Source organism: Mesocricetus auratus, unplaced genomic scaffold (assembly GCF_017639785.1).
Source record: "Mesocricetus auratus isolate SY011 unplaced genomic scaffold, BCM_Maur_2.0 Super-Scaffold_100676, whole genome shotgun sequence".
Classification (NCBI taxonomy): Eukaryota; Metazoa; Chordata; class Mammalia; order Rodentia; family Cricetidae; genus Mesocricetus; species Mesocricetus auratus.
This window is the reverse complement of record NW_024429266.1, coordinates 150178260-150197191: the sequence shown is the minus strand read 5'-3', so window position 1 is coordinate 150197191 and position 18932 is coordinate 150178260. Positions and strand designations below refer to the sequence as shown.

At 47.6% G+C, this 18932-nt stretch overlaps 1 protein-coding gene across 1 annotated transcript in view; it reads right to left on the bottom strand.

Annotated features, from left to right (window-relative positions):
* Ruvbl1 (RuvB like AAA ATPase 1) overlaps window positions 1-18932 on the bottom strand; it is a 35415-nt gene that overhangs the window by 4868 nt on the left and 11615 nt on the right. The window contains exons 4-9 of the mRNA XM_005071143.4: window positions 13622-13773; window positions 10485-10574; window positions 9572-9721; window positions 7930-7993; window positions 6579-6777; window positions 276-378 (exon numbers count right to left, since the gene is read on the bottom strand). Of these exons, the coding sequence (XP_005071200.1) occupies window positions 276-378; window positions 6579-6777; window positions 7930-7993; window positions 9572-9721; window positions 10485-10574; window positions 13622-13773 (758 nt within the window). The remainder of the gene's footprint in view (window positions 1-275; window positions 379-6578; window positions 6778-7929; window positions 7994-9571; window positions 9722-10484; window positions 10575-13621; window positions 13774-18932) is intronic.

Sequence of the window (18932 nt, the reverse complement as noted above, 5' to 3'; positions counted from 1 at the left end):
CATCATACTTGCCCCTTCTTCAGGCTGATGGCAGCCAGTGGCCATTAAGTCCATGTTTCCTTTCCCCTTTTCATCAAGCTCAACACGAGTAGATGGCCAGACGCACAGGGAGCAGAGTTCTAACCCATCTGAGAGCGTCCACTCAGAATGACCCATCTTTCAGAGCCACAACGACGCTATGACTCACTCAGACTGGTGACAAAAGCCAGGCCTAGGCTAGCTAAGAGGTCAGAGGTGGGTAGAGAGAGGAGTAAGGGGGGGCTTCTGAGGTTCACCTGCTTCATCTCCTGTGGCGTATACAACATGGTCCTGATGATCATCACCCGGTCCAGCAGGTCCAATGGGATGCCGTGTGGAGAGGTGATGTCCTCCGTGCCCCTGCAAGAGCCAAAATCACTCCCATTACCCAAGGAACTCTGAGATCCTAGACAACAGACACATGAGTAGAGGCATAGCACACAGTAGGTCGCTAGCATCCCTGAGCATCAGGGCCAGGTGGCCCAGGGGAACAGCTTCATCATTCCAGAAATAGAAAGTTTTAGAAGGGAGAACACACCAAAACTAAAAAAACTATTTGCCAAGCCTTCAATGAGTATTTTATAGTAACACTAGATGTGCATTTTCTGTTTTTGTCTGTTGCTTCAGTTCTAACAACCATGCTTAGCTTTTACGTTGACAGCATACATTAGTGAATTACCTCCTCTGAAACTATCACCATACCATGCCTGACCAGCTCACAGGTCTGATGAATGGATGACTGTGCCAGCCTGCACAGCTTCATGAGTGGCACCATCACCCAACATCAGAGTCAGCACCAGACACTTTAAGTCCTAAACATTTGCAGCTTTAGTGATCTAGAGAAAGGGGGCACCTTGATTGAGTTGCATTTCCTTGGTTACTAATGAGGCACAAATGTTTCCCCAACAGTCACTCTTTTCTTCCTCAGAACTGTCCAATTACATCCTTTGTTTTTCTCTTCAACCCTTAGCCAAGCTCTTGTCAGCAGCCAGGAGAGGAAGCCTGCCAACCTGCCAGGCCTGTGCCAGCTCCTAATGGGACACATGCTGGGTAGACACTGGTACCCTACAGACCTGCCCAGCTGCAGCCATGGGAGCTCAGTAGCTATGGGCCTCTGCATCACGCCATCCTAACATGGGTGGTCATCAGCTTCCCTAACATCTTGAGCCTAGTCACAAGTGCAAAAGATAACACAGTTTATTACAATAACAAAGAACAAGGCATGCTATTTCAATTTAATTGTTAATATCAAAATATGTGGTTTCAGAGCTGGCGACATGGTTCAGCAGGCAAAGGTACTTTCCAAGCCTAGTGGTGTGAGTTCAATTCCCAGAATCCACATGGTGCAAGGAGAGACCCTCCACATGTGTGTGGAGCTAAGAGACTGAGAATGTGACACTGACACACAAAAATGAAGAAAAAGGGATGCAAGCAAGGAAGAAAAAAATAGTCAAACATCTATTTCAAAAGTCTTGCTAATGCAGTATCAGTGTATAATTATTATAAAAATAAATGAAAGTAAGATGTACGGCAGCACAGGATAAACTTGAAACCCACTAAGTAAGACAAGCAAGACACAAAAGGACAATGGCTGACAGACTGCATGCCAAGAAACTAAGTGGCCATATCCACTGAAGGAAGTCGGAGGCTACTGCGGTCTACTGCGGCCTGAGCAGAAGATGGGACTAAGGACTACAGGAGTCCTGTTTTTGAAGTGAGGAAAAGGTTCTGGTAGAAACAGACTGGTGGACAGCTCAGTGGTTAAGGACTTTGACAGCTTCTGAAGAGGACCTGTTGTTTGGTTCCCAGCGTCCACATCAGGTGACTCACAACCACCTGCAACTTCCGTTCCAGGGGATCCGATGCCCTCTTCTGGCCTCCACAGGTTACTGCATGCATATGGTGCACAGACACGGGCAGGTAAGACATTTATACACATAAGACAAAAATCAATGAACCTCTGAAAAGGTTTTGGAAATACAGATGATAGTGATGACTGTGTCACATATGTCAATGAGTTATACAGCTAAAGATGGCTAAAGTGTAAACTTAAGGACTGGAGTGTGCTCAGCGAGTGCTTGCCTGGCAAGCATGGTACCTTAGGTTTGATCCCCAGCACGGCATAAAACTGGGTGTGGTATACAAGCCTGTATTACTAACAAGCCTCAGGAGGATCAGAGTTCAAGGTTACCATCAGCTATACAAGGAATCTAAGGCCAGCAACACTTTTTGAAAACGATACTGGAGAACTGTAAGATATAAAGCTTTTTCAGGTTCAAATCACAGCACTTACAATAGTTACCATAGCTACCATTATCTTTTCAAGAAAAGTAACTTTTAAAAGTGATACTTAATTTCTGTTACTGAACTCCCTTTCAACTCTTCTTAAAGTTTATTTGAGAGGGGTTTTATGGGGGGTAGATTCTGAGGACATCTTCAAATCTAAACTCTGCCGTGTTGTAATAGTCCAAGAACAAAAATATTCAGAGTCCCACAGCCCCATTATAAATCATCTTTGATTCAGACAAGATAAAAACCTAAGACATTTAATGGAAAAAGTATGTGAGAAACCATGTGCCCCTCCAGCAGCCCTCAAAAGAACAGAGCTTACACCAATGTGGTTGATGGGCTTTCCCAGGGCTGAGTTTATAAAGCTAAACTTAAACCAAAAGACCACTCAGAGGCCATTAAGTGTTATGGAATATTAGTTAAAGATGTATTATATTCATTTATGCTGTGGAATATTTGTTTAATGATGCAAAGATGTGCTGTATCTTTTATGTTGCATTTGTTTAACTCTTGAAGCTGTGTTACCTTGCCTGCCTAAAACACCCAATTGGTCTAATAAAGAGCTGAACGGCCAATAGCAAGGCAGGAGAAAGGACAGTCAGGGCTGACAGGCAGAGAGAATAAATAGGAGGAGAAATCTGGGGGAGGAGCAAGAAAAGGAGGAGGACATCAGGGGCTTAGCCACACAGCTACATGGAGAAAGAAGGAAAGAAAAGATACAGAAATGGAGAAAGATAAAAGCCCAGAGGCAAAAGGTAGATGGGATAATTTAAGTTAAGAAAAGCTGACTAGAAACAAGTCAAGCTAAGAAAGAATAAGACTCTATGTATTTATTTGGGAGCTGGGTGGCACCCCACCTACCCACCAAGAGTCAAAGAGTACTAAAAAATCTAAGGACTGCCAAGCACTATTTAATCATTCAGGCTATGAATCTAAGCACAAAGATTTTTCTAGAAAACATGTTCATAGGAAATTGTTTGTGGATTTCCATCTGAGACAAGAAAAACAGAGACACCGTTCAGTGGCAGTGGCAGCTGCAGGGCCAGTGATGAACTGGGAACAGAGTGAAAGCCACATCTTATTAATCAATGTATTTCAGTTAATATTGCGCTTCCAGGTACAGTCTGGGTTGTGAGCCCACAGGCCCAAAACTCCTTGAGCTCGGGCACAGTGCCTCTGCAGGATACACTGGACCTCTAGAAACATAGCTTACACTTGAGCAAACAGCCCACTCACTTTTTAACACTTCTCTGCCTGAAACTCTGGGCTCTGTATCATGCCACTGTTGACTTCTGGACCCCATACTGTCTGTCAGAGGCTGTCCTGTGCACTGTGAGATGCTGTGAGACACCCACAGCATTGAGTCATGAAAAATAAAAATGTCTCCAATACTGCCAGATATTCATAGGTAGAATGGCACCTGACTGACGATCAGTGCCCATTGCTACTCTCTATAATCCATTATGCCAGGGACACAGGTGACACAAGGTTTTTCTGATGGCTGAAAACACACTGAATGATTTAATAGGCAACTTCCTGACATGTTCCTGACCTCGGCACAGCGGACACAATGAGACACTTTTAAGAGGACAGCCATATGACTTAGTAGTCAAAGGGACATTTCTGGGTACATTACCCAGAGGACCTAGGGGTAGTCTGCCAGGGCCAAGAGGGCCTATGACAGGGCTACATGACCTGCCATGCTCCCAGGGGTTACTGAGTCTGAGCCATGAACAGGACAGACAAGCAGGGACCAGCCTATGGTACAGCACTCCAGGCCTATATGACCTAAAGCAGTGGTTCTCAAATCACCTAAGACCATCAGAAAAAAGATATTTACAGTACAATACATAACAGTAGCAAAATTAGTTATGAAGTAGCAACAATAGTAATTTTATGGTTGGGGGTTACAACATGAGGAACTGTATCAATGGGTCACAGCATTTAGGAAGGTTGAGAACCACTGGCCTAGAGACTCTGTACTCAACATCTAATCTGTATAATTTACAAGAAAAACACCGACCATCCCCTTCTGATGATGGGACCAGGTGGATACTTAGGTCAATGGACTTACTTGAGGTTATGGGCTTCACATGACTGGCATTTCCCTTGTGGGAACCAAACTAGTAATAGAATTCATACTCCAGACAACACAAGGCCATGGGCAGTGGGCTCATGTCTGAGGCCCAACCCATGAAGCCACTCACACAGAGCTGTTAAGATGGCTAGAAACTAAAAGAATATAAGGCAACTTCTGGAAAGGGTGCTGTCATGGCTATATTTTCCTAGTGTTCCCTGATGCCAGCTCCACAGGATGCCACGCTCAACACTTCATGCCTATTTACTGCCCAGCAGCCACTGGGTTGAAGGATCATGTGGGCTTTACAGCAAGCTGGCAGCAGTTCTGGCTTGTAGTCTACCATTGGGAGATAACCTCATCTGCCCTCGGGTGTCAGGGTACCCTGCCATCACTTCGTATGTGGCTCACATAGAGAACTCTAGAAAGCTCTCCACACTTGACTTCCCTTTGGAGCTTGGGTGTCAGTTGTGGTTCTTGTGGTGCAAGAGCTCAGCAGCTCCTCTGAGGAGAAGGCTGTGTACAACTCGTCACAGGATGCTCACATTATGCAGATATTCGTGAACTGTCTTTGAGCATCCTAGCCAAAATTTGCTGAGAGCATGTACTCTGGAGCCCACTTTCTCATCTCAACCAAATACACACCTGGTAAGAGCCCAGGCCCTGCTTGCCCAGGTTGGCAGGAGCAGCAGTGCAGTGTGGTCCTGCACATGTGGGCTTTCCACCACCGCCTGCGGATGCTGTCAGCATGATGGAACATCCCCACTAACACTCCGCACCAAACCCACTTTTAGAGTTCATATGGCTAGCTAGAGCTCGGTTCTCACACACAGGCTGGGATCAAGAGCTCATTTCTCATGGATATAGCCCTGGCAACTGGGGCCAACAGCTGCCAGCCTCTGTTGGCACCCACTAGGCTAGGTTAGCTCTGTTGGCAGAGCTCCCAGCAGGGGGCATCATGTGTCCATGCTGAGCCCAGATGAAGCTGTGCTTAAAAAAAAAAAAAAAAGCAAGTCTCCAGCACAGCCACAGGTGCCAGGCTTCCTGGGCCGGAGCCCACATATAGCTTCCAGATGTCATCCAGGTGGCCCTGATCCTCTTTAGTAGCTGGCCTGGACCTGGCACAGCAGCTTCCTCCAACACGGCAGGACCCACCTGTGATAGTCCTCTTATACAGACTGCATCACCGCGTGCTAGAACAGCCACACAATGAACCACATACATATCCCAACTACGAGTGGGCAGGGGGACACAACTAGGGGGGCTGCTGTTGTAATGTACTAGTGGTCATAGCAAGCACTAGACTACTCCCCACTAGCCTGCCCAAAGCCAGAAGCACCCAGTATGGGGACAATCTTAGTGTAGACTAAGTTTCTCCAGTAAGAGCTAGTGATATTATTCTAAGTGGCCCATCATAGTGGAGTGGTAAGCCAGCAGTCTAGGCTTCTAGTTCAGTGTAGCTCTGGCTATCATGAATACTCATGAACCACAGGACCCTTTTCTAGTTTCCAGTGCCCACTGTGGGGATCACAAAGCCCCAGGGTAGTGTCTCGTGTAACTGCTGCAGGCCTGAAAAGCCCTTTACATCCTAGCACTGCAGAGATCAGCTCCAAATGTAGCCCCAGAAGACCACAGAAAACCTCTAGGATATTATAACCGCATATTAGGAACCTGACATGGCCTCAGACAAAAGTGTGCACGCTCTCTGCAGCTTAGGCCCAGAGTACTAAGGACAAAATGGAGACTGGAAAAGCCTCCACCCCAGCTTTGGGCCTGCACTAACAGGGGAGAGACTGTATGAACACCCACTATCCAGGGCTCAACTGTAATTCTTAAGGAGTCACGGGGGAGGTGGCCAGCAAGGTACCAGTGTGTCTGAGGCGGGAAGAACTGGGCCAAGTTACATCATTCAGATCCCTCATCTGAAGTGAGGCTGGTAATACCCACCTCTCAGCAGGAGACATAGGAAGTCAGCTAGCCTGTGACATTCCACCAAAGACCAGCCCTATGTGACCATCACTTTGCACATTCAATGGCCCTAAAGACCGCTGGGAAGACCCTCCCCCCTCATCAGAACACTGAGACACAAACTTGCTTCTCCCTCACGGTGCTGCTGGTATACTGAGTCCAAGCAGTGAACTCGCTCGGAAGGAAGGTGGGGAGGAAGCGAGGGAGCAGGCAGAAAGGGCCCTACCTGATGACACAGTTGCCTCGGTTGGATGCAAAGATGACAATGGGGGCGATAGAAGATTCCAGGGCTCGGTGCAGGTAGGTAAAGCACTCAATATCCAGCATGTGGACCTCGTCGACAAAGAGAACTCCAGGAACCAGTTCTGCAACGCCCTGGTCAATGTATTTGTTCACCACCTTGTTGATCTCCCCTCGAAGTTTATCTAGAAGAGAAATGGCAGGGTCAGCACCAGCAAACAGCTCCCTCTCTGAGCTGACGTCCATCTTCACCCACCCTTGCTGTTTCCCTGGCTGTGAAGCCCAGCAGACCTGGGCCATACTCCAGCTTCCGTTACATCATCTCAAACAGGAACAAACACACCTAAAGGCCACAAAAGTAACAGCTTTCCCTAAAGTTGTTTGGCAAACCCCAAGAAGGTTGTGCACAGGAAGACCATCACCTCCTTATACTCCCCACTCAGATGACCCAGCTCCCACCAGATCTGGGAGACTAGTGGATTTGGAGCCTAGGATGAGTTTTCATATGCAAATCTTCCTGTTCTGTGTTCTGTAAATGACCCTGTCCTGTGGACCTACATGACAGTGCTTAGGTTAATTAGCTTTCAATCAAGTGTAGTCTCAGCCCTCACTGGAGAGGAAGATGGTTTCTAGCTCCTAAAGATGAGGTTATCAGAGTCATATGAGCCACCCTAGGTCACAGTCCTGAAAAACACCAGTAGGGTATGGTCACAAACAGAACCAGAAGCCCTGCAGGAGTTGCCATCTCTTACACCAAATCTACCAGGCAATGGCAGCCTGAGAATAAAGAACAAACTCAGGGCAAAGGACAGCAGCTGCTGCTGGGTACGGCACACACACCTGTGAGCCCAGCACTAGGATGGTAAGGCAGAGTGCATGGCTATTCCAGACTATACAGTAAAACTGGGTCTCATTGGCCACACAAAGCCAAGCAAAAACCCGGCTGCTCTTGGGGTCTGGAAAAACCATCTCCAGCCACTCCTCTGGCTGAGACCTCCAAGATCCCAGCAACTTTAAGGTGACAGACCTATAGGTCATTAGGGAAAGGAGAACAGAGGCATGAAGAGGAGGGGTATAAAGGCCACATAGGAGCAGAGCACGAGGAAGAGTGGGGAAGATGGCACTCCCATGGCAACGGAGTTTGCCCCTACTTCTCAACCTCCCTAAGACCTCAATGGGACCAGAAACTCTAGGTGCATGGGGCCGGAGAGCATACCACGGGCTGTCTAAACAGAGCATAGATGACAGCGTTAAGCTGTGATCACAGAGGGGGGTCATCATGGCAGACAGTCCTAATCCTGCTGAAGGCTCTGGATTGGTAGATCACTGACTCTTACCTGTGATCTCTGTCTTCTTTGGCTTCATCAACTGGCCCATCATGGACAGGATATCTTGTCCCCCCTGGAGGGGAGAAGACTCAGTTAGCCACGCTGTCTAAGGAGGCTGCCAAAACTTAATTCCCCTGCTTCACACAGGTCGCCAATGTCAACTCTCCTGAAACCCCAACACAAGTCCCCTGGAAAGCTTAATAAGTTTTTTTATTTTCATGTATGTATGTATGTATGTATATATGTATGTATGTATGTATGTATGTATGACAGGGTTTCTCTATGTAGCCCTGGCTGTCCTAGAACTTGCTCTGTCAACCAGGCTGGCCGTGAAATCAGAGATCTGCCTGCTTCTGAACCCGAGTGCTGGTAAGATTAAGGCCCATGGCACTATGCTGGCTCTCTTGGTAAGCTTCTAAACACAGAGGAACTTTCATAGGCTCCAGACCTGTACGGATCAAACAAATTCTTTCCACCGAGAGTATAGTGGGCAGGAGGGCCTTCTGCAATGATGTCTTGTTTGTACTCTAACAAATAAAGCTTGTCTGAAGATCAGAGGACGAAGCTAGCCACTAGTTAACCATAGAGGCCTGGAGATCTGTACAGACACACAGGAAGTGATATGGCTGGGCGAAGAGAGGAAGTGATAAGGCGGGAGGAGACAGGAGCTCAGTCTCTTTTAGGTCAGGAAATCAGCGAGCTACAGTGTGCCTGTGGCTTACTCCTTCATCAATCTCATCTCTCAGCATTTCCCCCTATATCTGACTCGAGGTTTTCATTATTAAGACCTATCAGAACTCATGCTGCAGCCTCTTCTCCAAGCTCTTCTGTGACTCAAAGCTTTGGTACCATCTGGAGCATCTTCCAGGAAGGAGCTGTGCTGTTCACGCTCAGGCCCCTATGCAATTGCTGACTTGCTCCTGACCCCACACTCACCCTAAAGCAGAGGTTTCTGAGGTCAGGTTGGAGACACACATCTACCTGCTGAAGGCACCTGCTGGTCTAAGACCAGTATCAACAATCACCTGATCAAAGCCTCAAGGGACCCCTCTCCTGCTGAAGAGGTGGCCTAGGGAGGAGGAAGATGAGAATGCCACCAGCAAGGAACATGTGTACTTTGGTTCTTTGAATCATATTCCTCAGACGGAATTTGGGATGTGGTTTGGGATGACATCCTTTCCTTACAGGTATCAGTCAGGGTCTAAATGTCCGTTGTCCCTCTAGACTTGCAGACTTGGTTCCAGCTCAAAGCTGGAGGTGCCAAGGTCCTGCTAAGTGGAGGGAAGGTCACAGCTGTGTTAAGCTTTCAAAAACCCTGTGAGAGGCTCAGAGCACGTGTGCCTTCCTGCCAGTAATACTCAGAGCATCCAGGCACGAGCCACAGCTGGAGAGGAGCCAGGGAGGAAGCTGGCTAGCTCAGGGTGGGAGGCTTGGCTGGGAGAAGACATAGCCCAGGAAATCATCTGTGACTGCTGCACTAGAATGGGAACAAAGGAGTCCTGCGTAGCTCGTGCCCATGTTAATTGCTGAACATCACAGACAAAAGAGAGTACCTGCCTCCAAAGTGGCAGCAAGATCTTGCCAACTCGTCCCCAGAGCTTCTAGAAAGAGACAAAAGGCAAGTGTGCTGTCCACAGCGGCACAGCAGTACCTGAGGCCGTGCGTTGGCCACGTCCAGGTCATGCAAGGTCACGTCTTGTATGATTTCCTTCTTCTTGTGCACATCTCCCTTTGGCAAAGGGACATACTCTTCAGCTTCGAGGTCAAACTCTGTCGCATAGGTGTCACACCTGCCTTGCCTCTGTAGACAGAGAAACATGAATGCAATGTGGGTTTTCACTGCCCAGTCCTCAAGCAGCAGAGTGCTCAGTGAGACAAAGGGCTTAGTTCCCAACTGCAGCCTAGCAAGGACAGTCTCCTGGACACTCTCCCAACGTGCCCAACCCCAGGGTGCCCACTGCCCTTTGCCAAGAGAAGAAGCTATCGGCGGGATGGAGATACCCAATACTTTCTCCAGAGTTCCCCCAACACCCGTAACTGTAAGCAATTCCCGATAAAGGGCAAATCCAGTAGATTAACTGGAGACAGAGGGAGCTGCTCAGACTCTTTTGTAGGTGGGTGATTTACTGCATGATATCAAGTATTATGCTCATCCATTAAACAGTGAGCAACCCTGTACAGGACACTGGGAATCAGATACGAAAAGAATGCCAGCTAATGCCGCATTCCTTCCCACATGCATATATCTTGGGAAGAAAATACCAGAGAGATAAAGGAAGATTAAATACACTGCACATTTCAATTTGAAAATGACTAAAGTTGTTTTTGGTCTCTCACCCTGCACTCCCCCTCTAAACAGTCTTAGTATTTCTAACAGACTGTCTGTTTTCATCGTGAGAAGGTTAAAGAATGAAGATAAAGGAAAAGAAACTTTATAATACACAGAGGGACAATTCTGCCCTTCCCATGGCATGGCACCAGGCAGCACCCACCCTCCTTTAGTGCCCGGGTCTTCCCACGACACACAAATCAGGTACAGTACTTTGTCCCAAGAAGGACATTACCTTCACAGCCCCACTGTTTGCTTCAATGTAAATCACATCTCCAGCCTCTACTCGCTCTTTCTGCAAACTTTCAAAAATACTGGGGTCCAGCTGAAAAAAACAAGGACGACTCAGAGAAAGGCAGTGCATATTTGACTTCCTGCTAGCTTGCTGCCAGGCGCCTCTCCGTGGGACGTGGAGAGGGCCAGCAACTGCATGGAGCATCCATTAGCAACAGCACGTCAGAGTGGGCCGAAGGGACTGTCCAGGGAGAGGAGGGCAAGTGGGCCCACAAGTCAGGCACAGGGCACCAGGCCACCGCTCACCTTCGCTTCAAAGGCCATGAAGGAGTGAGGAGGGGGCTCTTAAGAATGGCTCTAGCTGTCTTTTTTTTTTTTTTTTTTTTTTGGTTTTTCAAGACAGGGTTTCTTTGGAGGCTGTCCTGGAACTCGCTTGGTAGTCCAGGCTGGTCTCGAACTCACAGAGATCCACCTGCCTCTGCCTCCCGAGTGCTGGGATTAGAGGCGTGCGCCACCAACGCCCGGCTTCTAACTGTCTTTATATGGACAATACTGACTATGGAACCAACAGCTCTACTGTCCCTCTCCATGTGACTGTCCTATGCTCCTCCCCTCCCTCAGGTAGCCCTGGCCCTTCCACGAAACTTGCCAGTACCTGCTTACCAGACTAGTGTTCTGCCAGGTTCTGATTCTAGAGCCTGGTTTCCTCATCTGCTAAATAGCACCAAGACACAACCACAGATGCATACAATTTAAAATGAGCCATAAGCTAGGACCCTCCCAGGTTCTGAGGCAAATGCCAGTGCTCAGGGCCTGCCTGTGGGCACAGGCCTGCTGCTTCCCTGGGCTCCCAGGCCCTTGTTCTTGGCTGCTGATGTTCTAGGACAGCATCTTTTAGACACATCTCTAGGCTAAACTTCAAACAGCGATATTACATATGTATTGTAGTGGAAAAAACTGGAGCTCTATCTTCTTTTTTTTTGGGGGGGGGTTTGACACAGGGTTTCTCTGTGTAGCTTTGTAGACCAGGCTGGCCTCGAACTCAAAAAAGATTCCCCTGCCTCTGCCTCCCGAGTGCTGGGATTAAGGGCATGTGCCACCACCACCTGGCTTGGAGTTCTATCTTAAACAAAATTAAAAAGTAAAAACACAGCACTGGTAGAAGCCAAATAGGAAAAAACATACTATATGGCTCTGTTCCTATGATATGTCCCCAACAGATAGACCTGTAGAGACAGAGAGCAGTTTGGTGGCTGCCCAGGGCTAAGGATGAGACTGGGAGGGACCACTGAGGTTTCTTCAAGAGGTGATGAAAATATTCTAAAATTAGATGGTTTTGTGACTGTGCATTAAAATCCCTAAAGCTGCATACTTAAAGGTAGTGAAGTGCATTTTAAACTGGACCTCAGTGGAGCCCCAGAACTCTATTACCTCACCTGCAAAACCAGGGCTTTGCGGGGCTACTAGGAGCCAGCTGGGCACTGCTGTAGCAAGACAGTGAGTGCCAAGCGCACAAGGCAGGTCTGGAAGAAGACTAAAGGGTTCTCTTGTTCAGACTCGATGTGCCCACTAGACCACACCCCAAGCACCAGGTTCTTCTAGACGATATCTACATTTTCTCCAGCATACAGAAGGAGGCACATCTGGAGGTTTTGGGTTTTTTTGTTTTTTTTAAACTTTCCCCTTATTTTCCTTAAGAAAACTGTCGGGGTAGCCTTATAGACAAGTCAAATTTAAGTTGCAGGCCTTTTAGTATAAGGTACACTCAAGAATATGCTGTGTGTGTGTGTGTGTGTGTGCGCGCGCGCGCCTGCCTGCCCATCTATCTGTCTGTCTATCTGTCTCTCAAGTGTTTTTATACTGGTTAATTTCCCAAACGTATTGGCTGAAGTTGTGGTTACTGAAAAGATGCTGCCTCCTACTGGGAAACATCTGAGTACAGAATGAATCCTAAGTACTGCATTCAACAGAGAGATCTGCTGAGGCAAGCTCCAGGGATGAAGACCCTGTTAGGAAAAAGAGAAACAGCTCTTTGAAGAAGTCACATTTTTATGTTCTCTATAAAAGTGACCAAGAAACAACCTCACAGAATCAGAAAACTCAGAGTGGAGTAAAGACAGAAACTACCCAGTTGATCTGGTACTTAGATGAGAAACTGGGCCCAGAGAGTCCAAGTTAGTTCCTGGGGTCGTACAGCAAGCTGCAAGGCAGATACAATGCTGAGATCAGAGGCAGCCCTGCCACGCACGCTGGATGGGCTAAAGCAGGCTGCCTGTCTTCTATGAGCAGCTGCTTCTATGGGAGCTTTGGTATGTGTACACACATGAACAGGTAGTGTGTGAAGCATCTGTTGAAGCTGTTAGCTCTAGGTCAGACACACACTCAAGCCGAGTGTGTGGATGCTTACTAGTCATTGGGGCAACACCTAGTGCAAAGCAATGACAGACACGAATATCCACCTCTCATTGTGGATCTAAAACTACAAGTTTCATCCTCAGGACTACGGGAGGTAAGAAAGTATCACTCCAAATTAACACACAGACAACTGCTCAGAGATCACCCCACTTGCCTGAAATGGAAGAAACAGCTAAAAGTTAAAACAAGAGGGAAACAAAGTTAAAGATTCTCATTGACTTTAAAGTCTATGCTCTGATCCCAAGCATCCTGGCGTGTGTCCTAAAGGATGACAGGATAATCCTCTAGGGTCAGAGACAAAGTCCCACTCAGGACACTGCAGGCCTCGAGCTTCAGCCCATGGAAGCCAATCTGGAGCTGCTGTCAGGGTCCTGCAGCCCACTGAGCTGTCTGCCCTGCAACGCAGATCCCTCGAGGTGCTGCTTTCTGTGTGCACCAGAGGGCTAGGGCCTTGGAAATGAAGTATCATATGAATATATGAAATATGGCATGGCAGAGGCAGGCTCCTCACTAACCTAGCAGCTCATTCTAATGTACATGTGTGGTTTTCTGGGAGGAAGAGAGTGCAGCTGCAGCAGCTGAGTCTTCAAGGGCCAGGTTCTGCACCATCATTTAACACCTGTGCAGCCCCACAGCCACAGTGCACAGAACCCAGGCAGAGGTCAGAGCATCTCCCGAGCCGCACAGCACTGGGAAGTTAAGGTAGGAGCCCCACGGACTCACCTTCAGCTGTTTGGTTCCTTTGGCAGTCTTGAGCCCGATGATCACATGGCTGATAGTTTTGCCATAACCACCCATGGGGTTCTCTGTCTCACATGGCGTGAGCTCTGTCACCTCCCCTTCATAAACCTCCTTGGTCTCCTTTATCCGCAGCCCTGGAAGAGATGGCAAATGGCCATGAGAGGTAGAATCATCTCTCAGATGCTACCTTTTTCTCACACACCCGCACCCCAACTCTTAGCCCCAAACATCCATGACAAGTCAACTTTAACAACATAAGTGGGAGGGTGCCACTGTGGACAGAAAAACAGTGACTCTCAGGGATCCAACTCAGGTTGTCAAGCTTGGCAGCAAGCTCCTTTCCCTGCTGGGCCACCTTGCCTGTCTGCTTTTTATTTATGAAACTTTAACCCATATACATTTCAATACGCGCTTTTCAAAAACAAGAACTTAAAAAATAATCCCAAGTGCTGGAGAGATGGCTCGGCAAGCACATGGTGGCTCACAACCATCTGTAATGAGATCTGGCGCCCTCTGCTGGCCTGCAGGCATACATGCAGGCAGAACACTATATACATAATAAATAAATTAAAAAACACACACAAAAAAAACCATGAAGACCAGCCGGGCGTTGGTGGCTCACGCCTTTAATCCCAGCACTCGGGAGGCAGAGGCAGGCGGATCTCTGTAAGTTCAAGACCAGCCTGGACTACCAAGCGAGTTCCAGGACAGCCTCCAAAGCCACAGAGAAACCCTGTCTCGAAAAACCAAAAAAAAAAAAAAAGACCAGAGTTCAAATCCCAGCATTCATGTCAAGTGGCTCACAATCACCAATCAGATGCCCTCTTCTGGACTCACATGCACGCGCGCACACGCGGGAGCGCACACACACACACATTAAATTACAATACCATTGTTATAAAAATGACCAGTAACCCCTAAATATTGTCAGATACCCAGATTTCACATTTTTCTGTCTGGGAAGTGCCATGTGTTGATAGTCATTGCCTGCACCAGAGTACAGATGAGCTTTCTGTAAGAGATGGATCAGTTGAAACACATCTTTTGTTTTGTTTTGTTTTGTTTTGTTTTTCGAGACAAGGTTTCTCTGTATTGTTTTGGAGGCTGTCCTGGAACTCGCTCTGTAAACCAGGCTGGCCTTGAACTCACAGAGATCCACCTGCCTCTGCCTCCCAAGTGCTGGGACTAAAGGCATGCACCACCCACACCCGACGAAACACATCTTAAATTCCTCTAGGGTTTTCTTTGGGCAAATACAAGTTAGATGGAGGCTAGGCTCTACCTAATAGCTGTGATAGGTGTTGACTTTGGTGAGCACATACTTATTGGGATGGCTGTAGCACTGTGGTATGGGAAGACACAGGTCTGTCAGAGGGAGGGAAAGTGCTGGCTTCCTGGGGCTGGCTTCACGTGTGTGTGCTGTGGAGCCGAGCACAGCCCTGGAAGTGTGACAAAGTCAAGTGGAGTGTGGCTCAGTGAGGTGATAAGATCTGCTTCTCTGCAGAGCAGAAGAGCTATAGAGTAGGTGGAGGTCAAACTCTAAGAGCACAGGGCAGGGTCAAGGGTCATCTACAATTGCTACAGGACCCCTTGCTTAGGTAAGGGTGTCATAGACAGACAGTGGGTTATTGTGTTCTTTTATGGGAATGAGGGACAGTTCTTATAGTCACTGATTGGTGGGTAGAATCCCATGGAACAGCACAAAACAGATTTCTCTTCTTGGAACTGCAGATCTGAGGGACAGGGTTGGCAATGATAGCTATCTAGTTCTGGACTTGAATCTAGAGAGACCCTTTAAAAACTGAGATCAAGGGTGGGTAGGTTATCTCCGTGGTTAAAGGTGCATGCCTGATTATCTTCATTCAACTCCCAGAATCCACATGGTAGAAAGGGAGAAATGACTCTTGACAACTTGCCCTCTGACCGCCACACATACATTCCTGTACCTATACACATGCATGCACAAACTAAATAAATGTTTAAAAAAATTAAGTTGAAATCAGGGACCAGGGAGATGGCTTAATCATGTGCTCTTGCAGAAGACTGGAGTTTAGTTCCCTGCACTTATGCAGGATGGCTCACAACTGCCTATAACCCCTGTTCCAGGGGACCCAGTACTCTCCCTTGGCTTGTGCAGGTACCTGCACTCATCACAAACACACATCCTCACACACATATTTAAATAAAATAAATCCTTAAGGGTTAAGCAATCAGATCTCTCTTCTACACTCTACAGCACCTCCAGAAAAGCAGTACACACAAGCACACAGGTACACACACAAGCAGATCTGCAATTTGCTTCAAAATAATCTTGAAGAGGACTGACGAAGGCTATGCCAATCCAACAGGGAGCTGAAGCTGGTGACAGGAGTACTTGATGACTTCTGCACATTTTCCATGGCAAAGTTTGACTACTCCTCAACCTCCATCCAGAATGTTAACACTAAAAAAGGCATGTGATACCAAAGAGTTGAGTTCTGAGAAGCGACTTTAAGGCCTGTGTTCTGCTGGTGAGAATATAAATGGCATGTGGTGATATGCTACAGACTATCATCCTTAACATGGGGACATGCACAACACAGTGGCACAGGCAATAGTGGTCACAGCAGCATCACTTACTTACTACTGCCAAACAGGCCATCAACAGTGGAAGAGAAAGCCAAGTTGTGGTATGCTCACACACACCAGGGAACATGCAAAGGTGCATGAATCTTACCCAGAGAACACTGGAGAGGTGCAATCCGCGCAGGGGAAAATACATGTGAGTTCAAAAGCGGTGTGACTTCTCTACAGTGTAAGAAATCAAGACCGTCCTTTATGTGGAAAGGGACGGTGACAAGAAGACACAAAGGACACCGTGAGCTTCTGGAAGCATCATCGCTTTTATAACGGCCGGTCTTAAAGAGTTTTAAGAACACAGATGTTTTGTGCTTTTTTTTTTTTTTTTTTGCACATTTGCACAAAGTCAATTTAAAAGGCAGAGGATGAATGAGCAGGGCTGTGGGACACGGTGAGGGGACAGCACAAGCCCTGCTGAGGACACAGCTCTCTCCTCTGCTGGCTCTGTGCCCATGGTGCTCACCTCCAGACCATTCCTCAGCCCATCTGTACCAAGTGTCGGGGGCTGGGGGCTATCACTAGTGGTCTAAGCTCTACAGGAGATCCTAAAGCTAGGCTCAGCCCTAATGTAGACAATAAACAACGCCACTCTTCTCAAGAGTGGGCATGATGACTGCTCCTGATCACAGGATGCCAATCCCCACCACTCAGTTACCTGCTCTGATATGGAAATGTCACAAGGGCACGCTACGCTGGCAGGGTGTGAAGCGCTCTCTATCACCTCCCCATCTCAAACGTAGCCATTACCTTATCGTGGGCTCAGTGCCAGCTTTCTCCCAGAAATCTAATCAGGACAGGCACTCCAACAGTCCAGTTAAGGAGAGCTTTGCTCTTCCACCAGCCACCTGATAGCCTGCAAATGGAGGCTTTGGAATAGCCCCAAGCAAGGGGCACAGTGCTGCTTTATTTACCAAATTCTCAGCTCCTAAGTATTGACAACAGAATGATTCCAACAGAATGCAGCAGAGGTTTGTGACAACCTAGAAACTGTCCTTCTGAGTGAGCCAACACCAAATCTTGCACATCCCCCGAGAGCAGTTCCCTTGACTGCAACCCCAAATTCCTGCTGGAGGGCAGAGGCTGCCCGTCGCTCACTGGTGCCTCTATTTGTTAGCTGCTGCTATGTGCTGACAGGCCGGCAGGGGTGTGGGTGACGGACAATGAGACCTGCTGTGTGCTGGGAGAAGGGCTGAGTGGTGCTATCTGGCAGAAACGACATAGATGACGGGCTTCATCTGCTGGCTCAGGTTTCTGAACCCTGACAGGGACCTTCATCACATCAAGGAGACAGCACAGACTCCTGCCTTTTCATTTCTGGTCAGCTTATGGCTTCCTCCCCACCCCCGCCCCTGCCAACCTCACCAGAATTCAAAAGCACAGGACAGGGAGACGAGCAGGCCTCCTTTCTGAGGATAGTTGATGGCCTGCCCTTTTATTCTGTTGGAGGATGGAGAAAGTTCTCTTCACCTTGCTCCCATCAACAGATGGGCAAACCCATCAAAAACTGTAAAACCACAGCCAGGCGCTAAGATAATTTGTCTATATTTTTCATGGTTCAAAGCAGTAAAGTTATCCAAATGCATATGCCTGAATGAGGCTCAGTTTTTGGTCAAATTCTGTCAATGTCAGTAAAATATTTTAAACTAAGTTTTTAAAATTTTAAACTATTCATATATCTAAAACAAATTTAGTAACTTGCTTTTAATAGTTAATGAGTTAAAGGAAACCATAGGCAGCTGGGTGTGGAAAAGGCCAGTAATACCAGTACTAGGAAAGCTGAGGCAGGAAGATTGAGGTCAAGGCAAGGAATGCTACAAAGTGAGGTCCCATCTCAAAAGCCAAATAGAAAAAGAGGAAGGAACGAGAAGGAAAAAAGGAGGAGGAGGAAGTAGTAAGACACAGAAAAAGGAAAAAGAAAACGAACGGCACAAGTTGTAAATGAACAAAGTGTCTGCAGCCATAGCTGGTTCTGAGCCCGGCAATTGGGGCAAAATGGCAACACAGTGAGATCCCATCTCAAAAATCAAAAAGGAGGGCACAGAGAGAAGGAAAACAAACAAACAAATAAGAACAAAAACTAGTTCTCAGGAAGATTCCCAGCTCTGAGACCCCATGAACCACCTCCGCTGCTGTTCCAGACCACAGAAGTGCAAGGAATGCAGTATACCCAAAAACCACGGGTGAAACTGACCAACAGCACACCCCAAGGCAAAGCGAATCAGCATAGCGCACAGCACGGCTCCATCTGTACAAAGAGCAAAGCCAAGCCCCTCCATTCCAGGATGCAGTAGGTGCACCAGGTTATGCCCATTAAAGACATAGCCTCAGCTGTCATTCCCTAAGGCTTCAGGCAGGGAGCAGATTGGTGACCAGGGGTACTGGGACATGCAGGCGAGGGCTGTGCTCTCCATGTGGACCCAGAGGCACTGGGTGAGCTTCACTTCACAACTCACTTGGGTTTTCACTATGCTGCTCTGTGTATGCTTGCATAGTACAGGTGTCCAAAGCCACAAGAGGGCATTGGATGTCCCAGAATTGGAGTGACAGGTGGATATGCGTGAGTGTTAGGAACCAAACTCAGGTCCTCTACAAGAACAGCAGGTACTGAGCCCTCATCAGCCCCTACTTTGTAGTTTTTTAGACTGTAAACCAATGTCTCTGACTTAAAATGGGA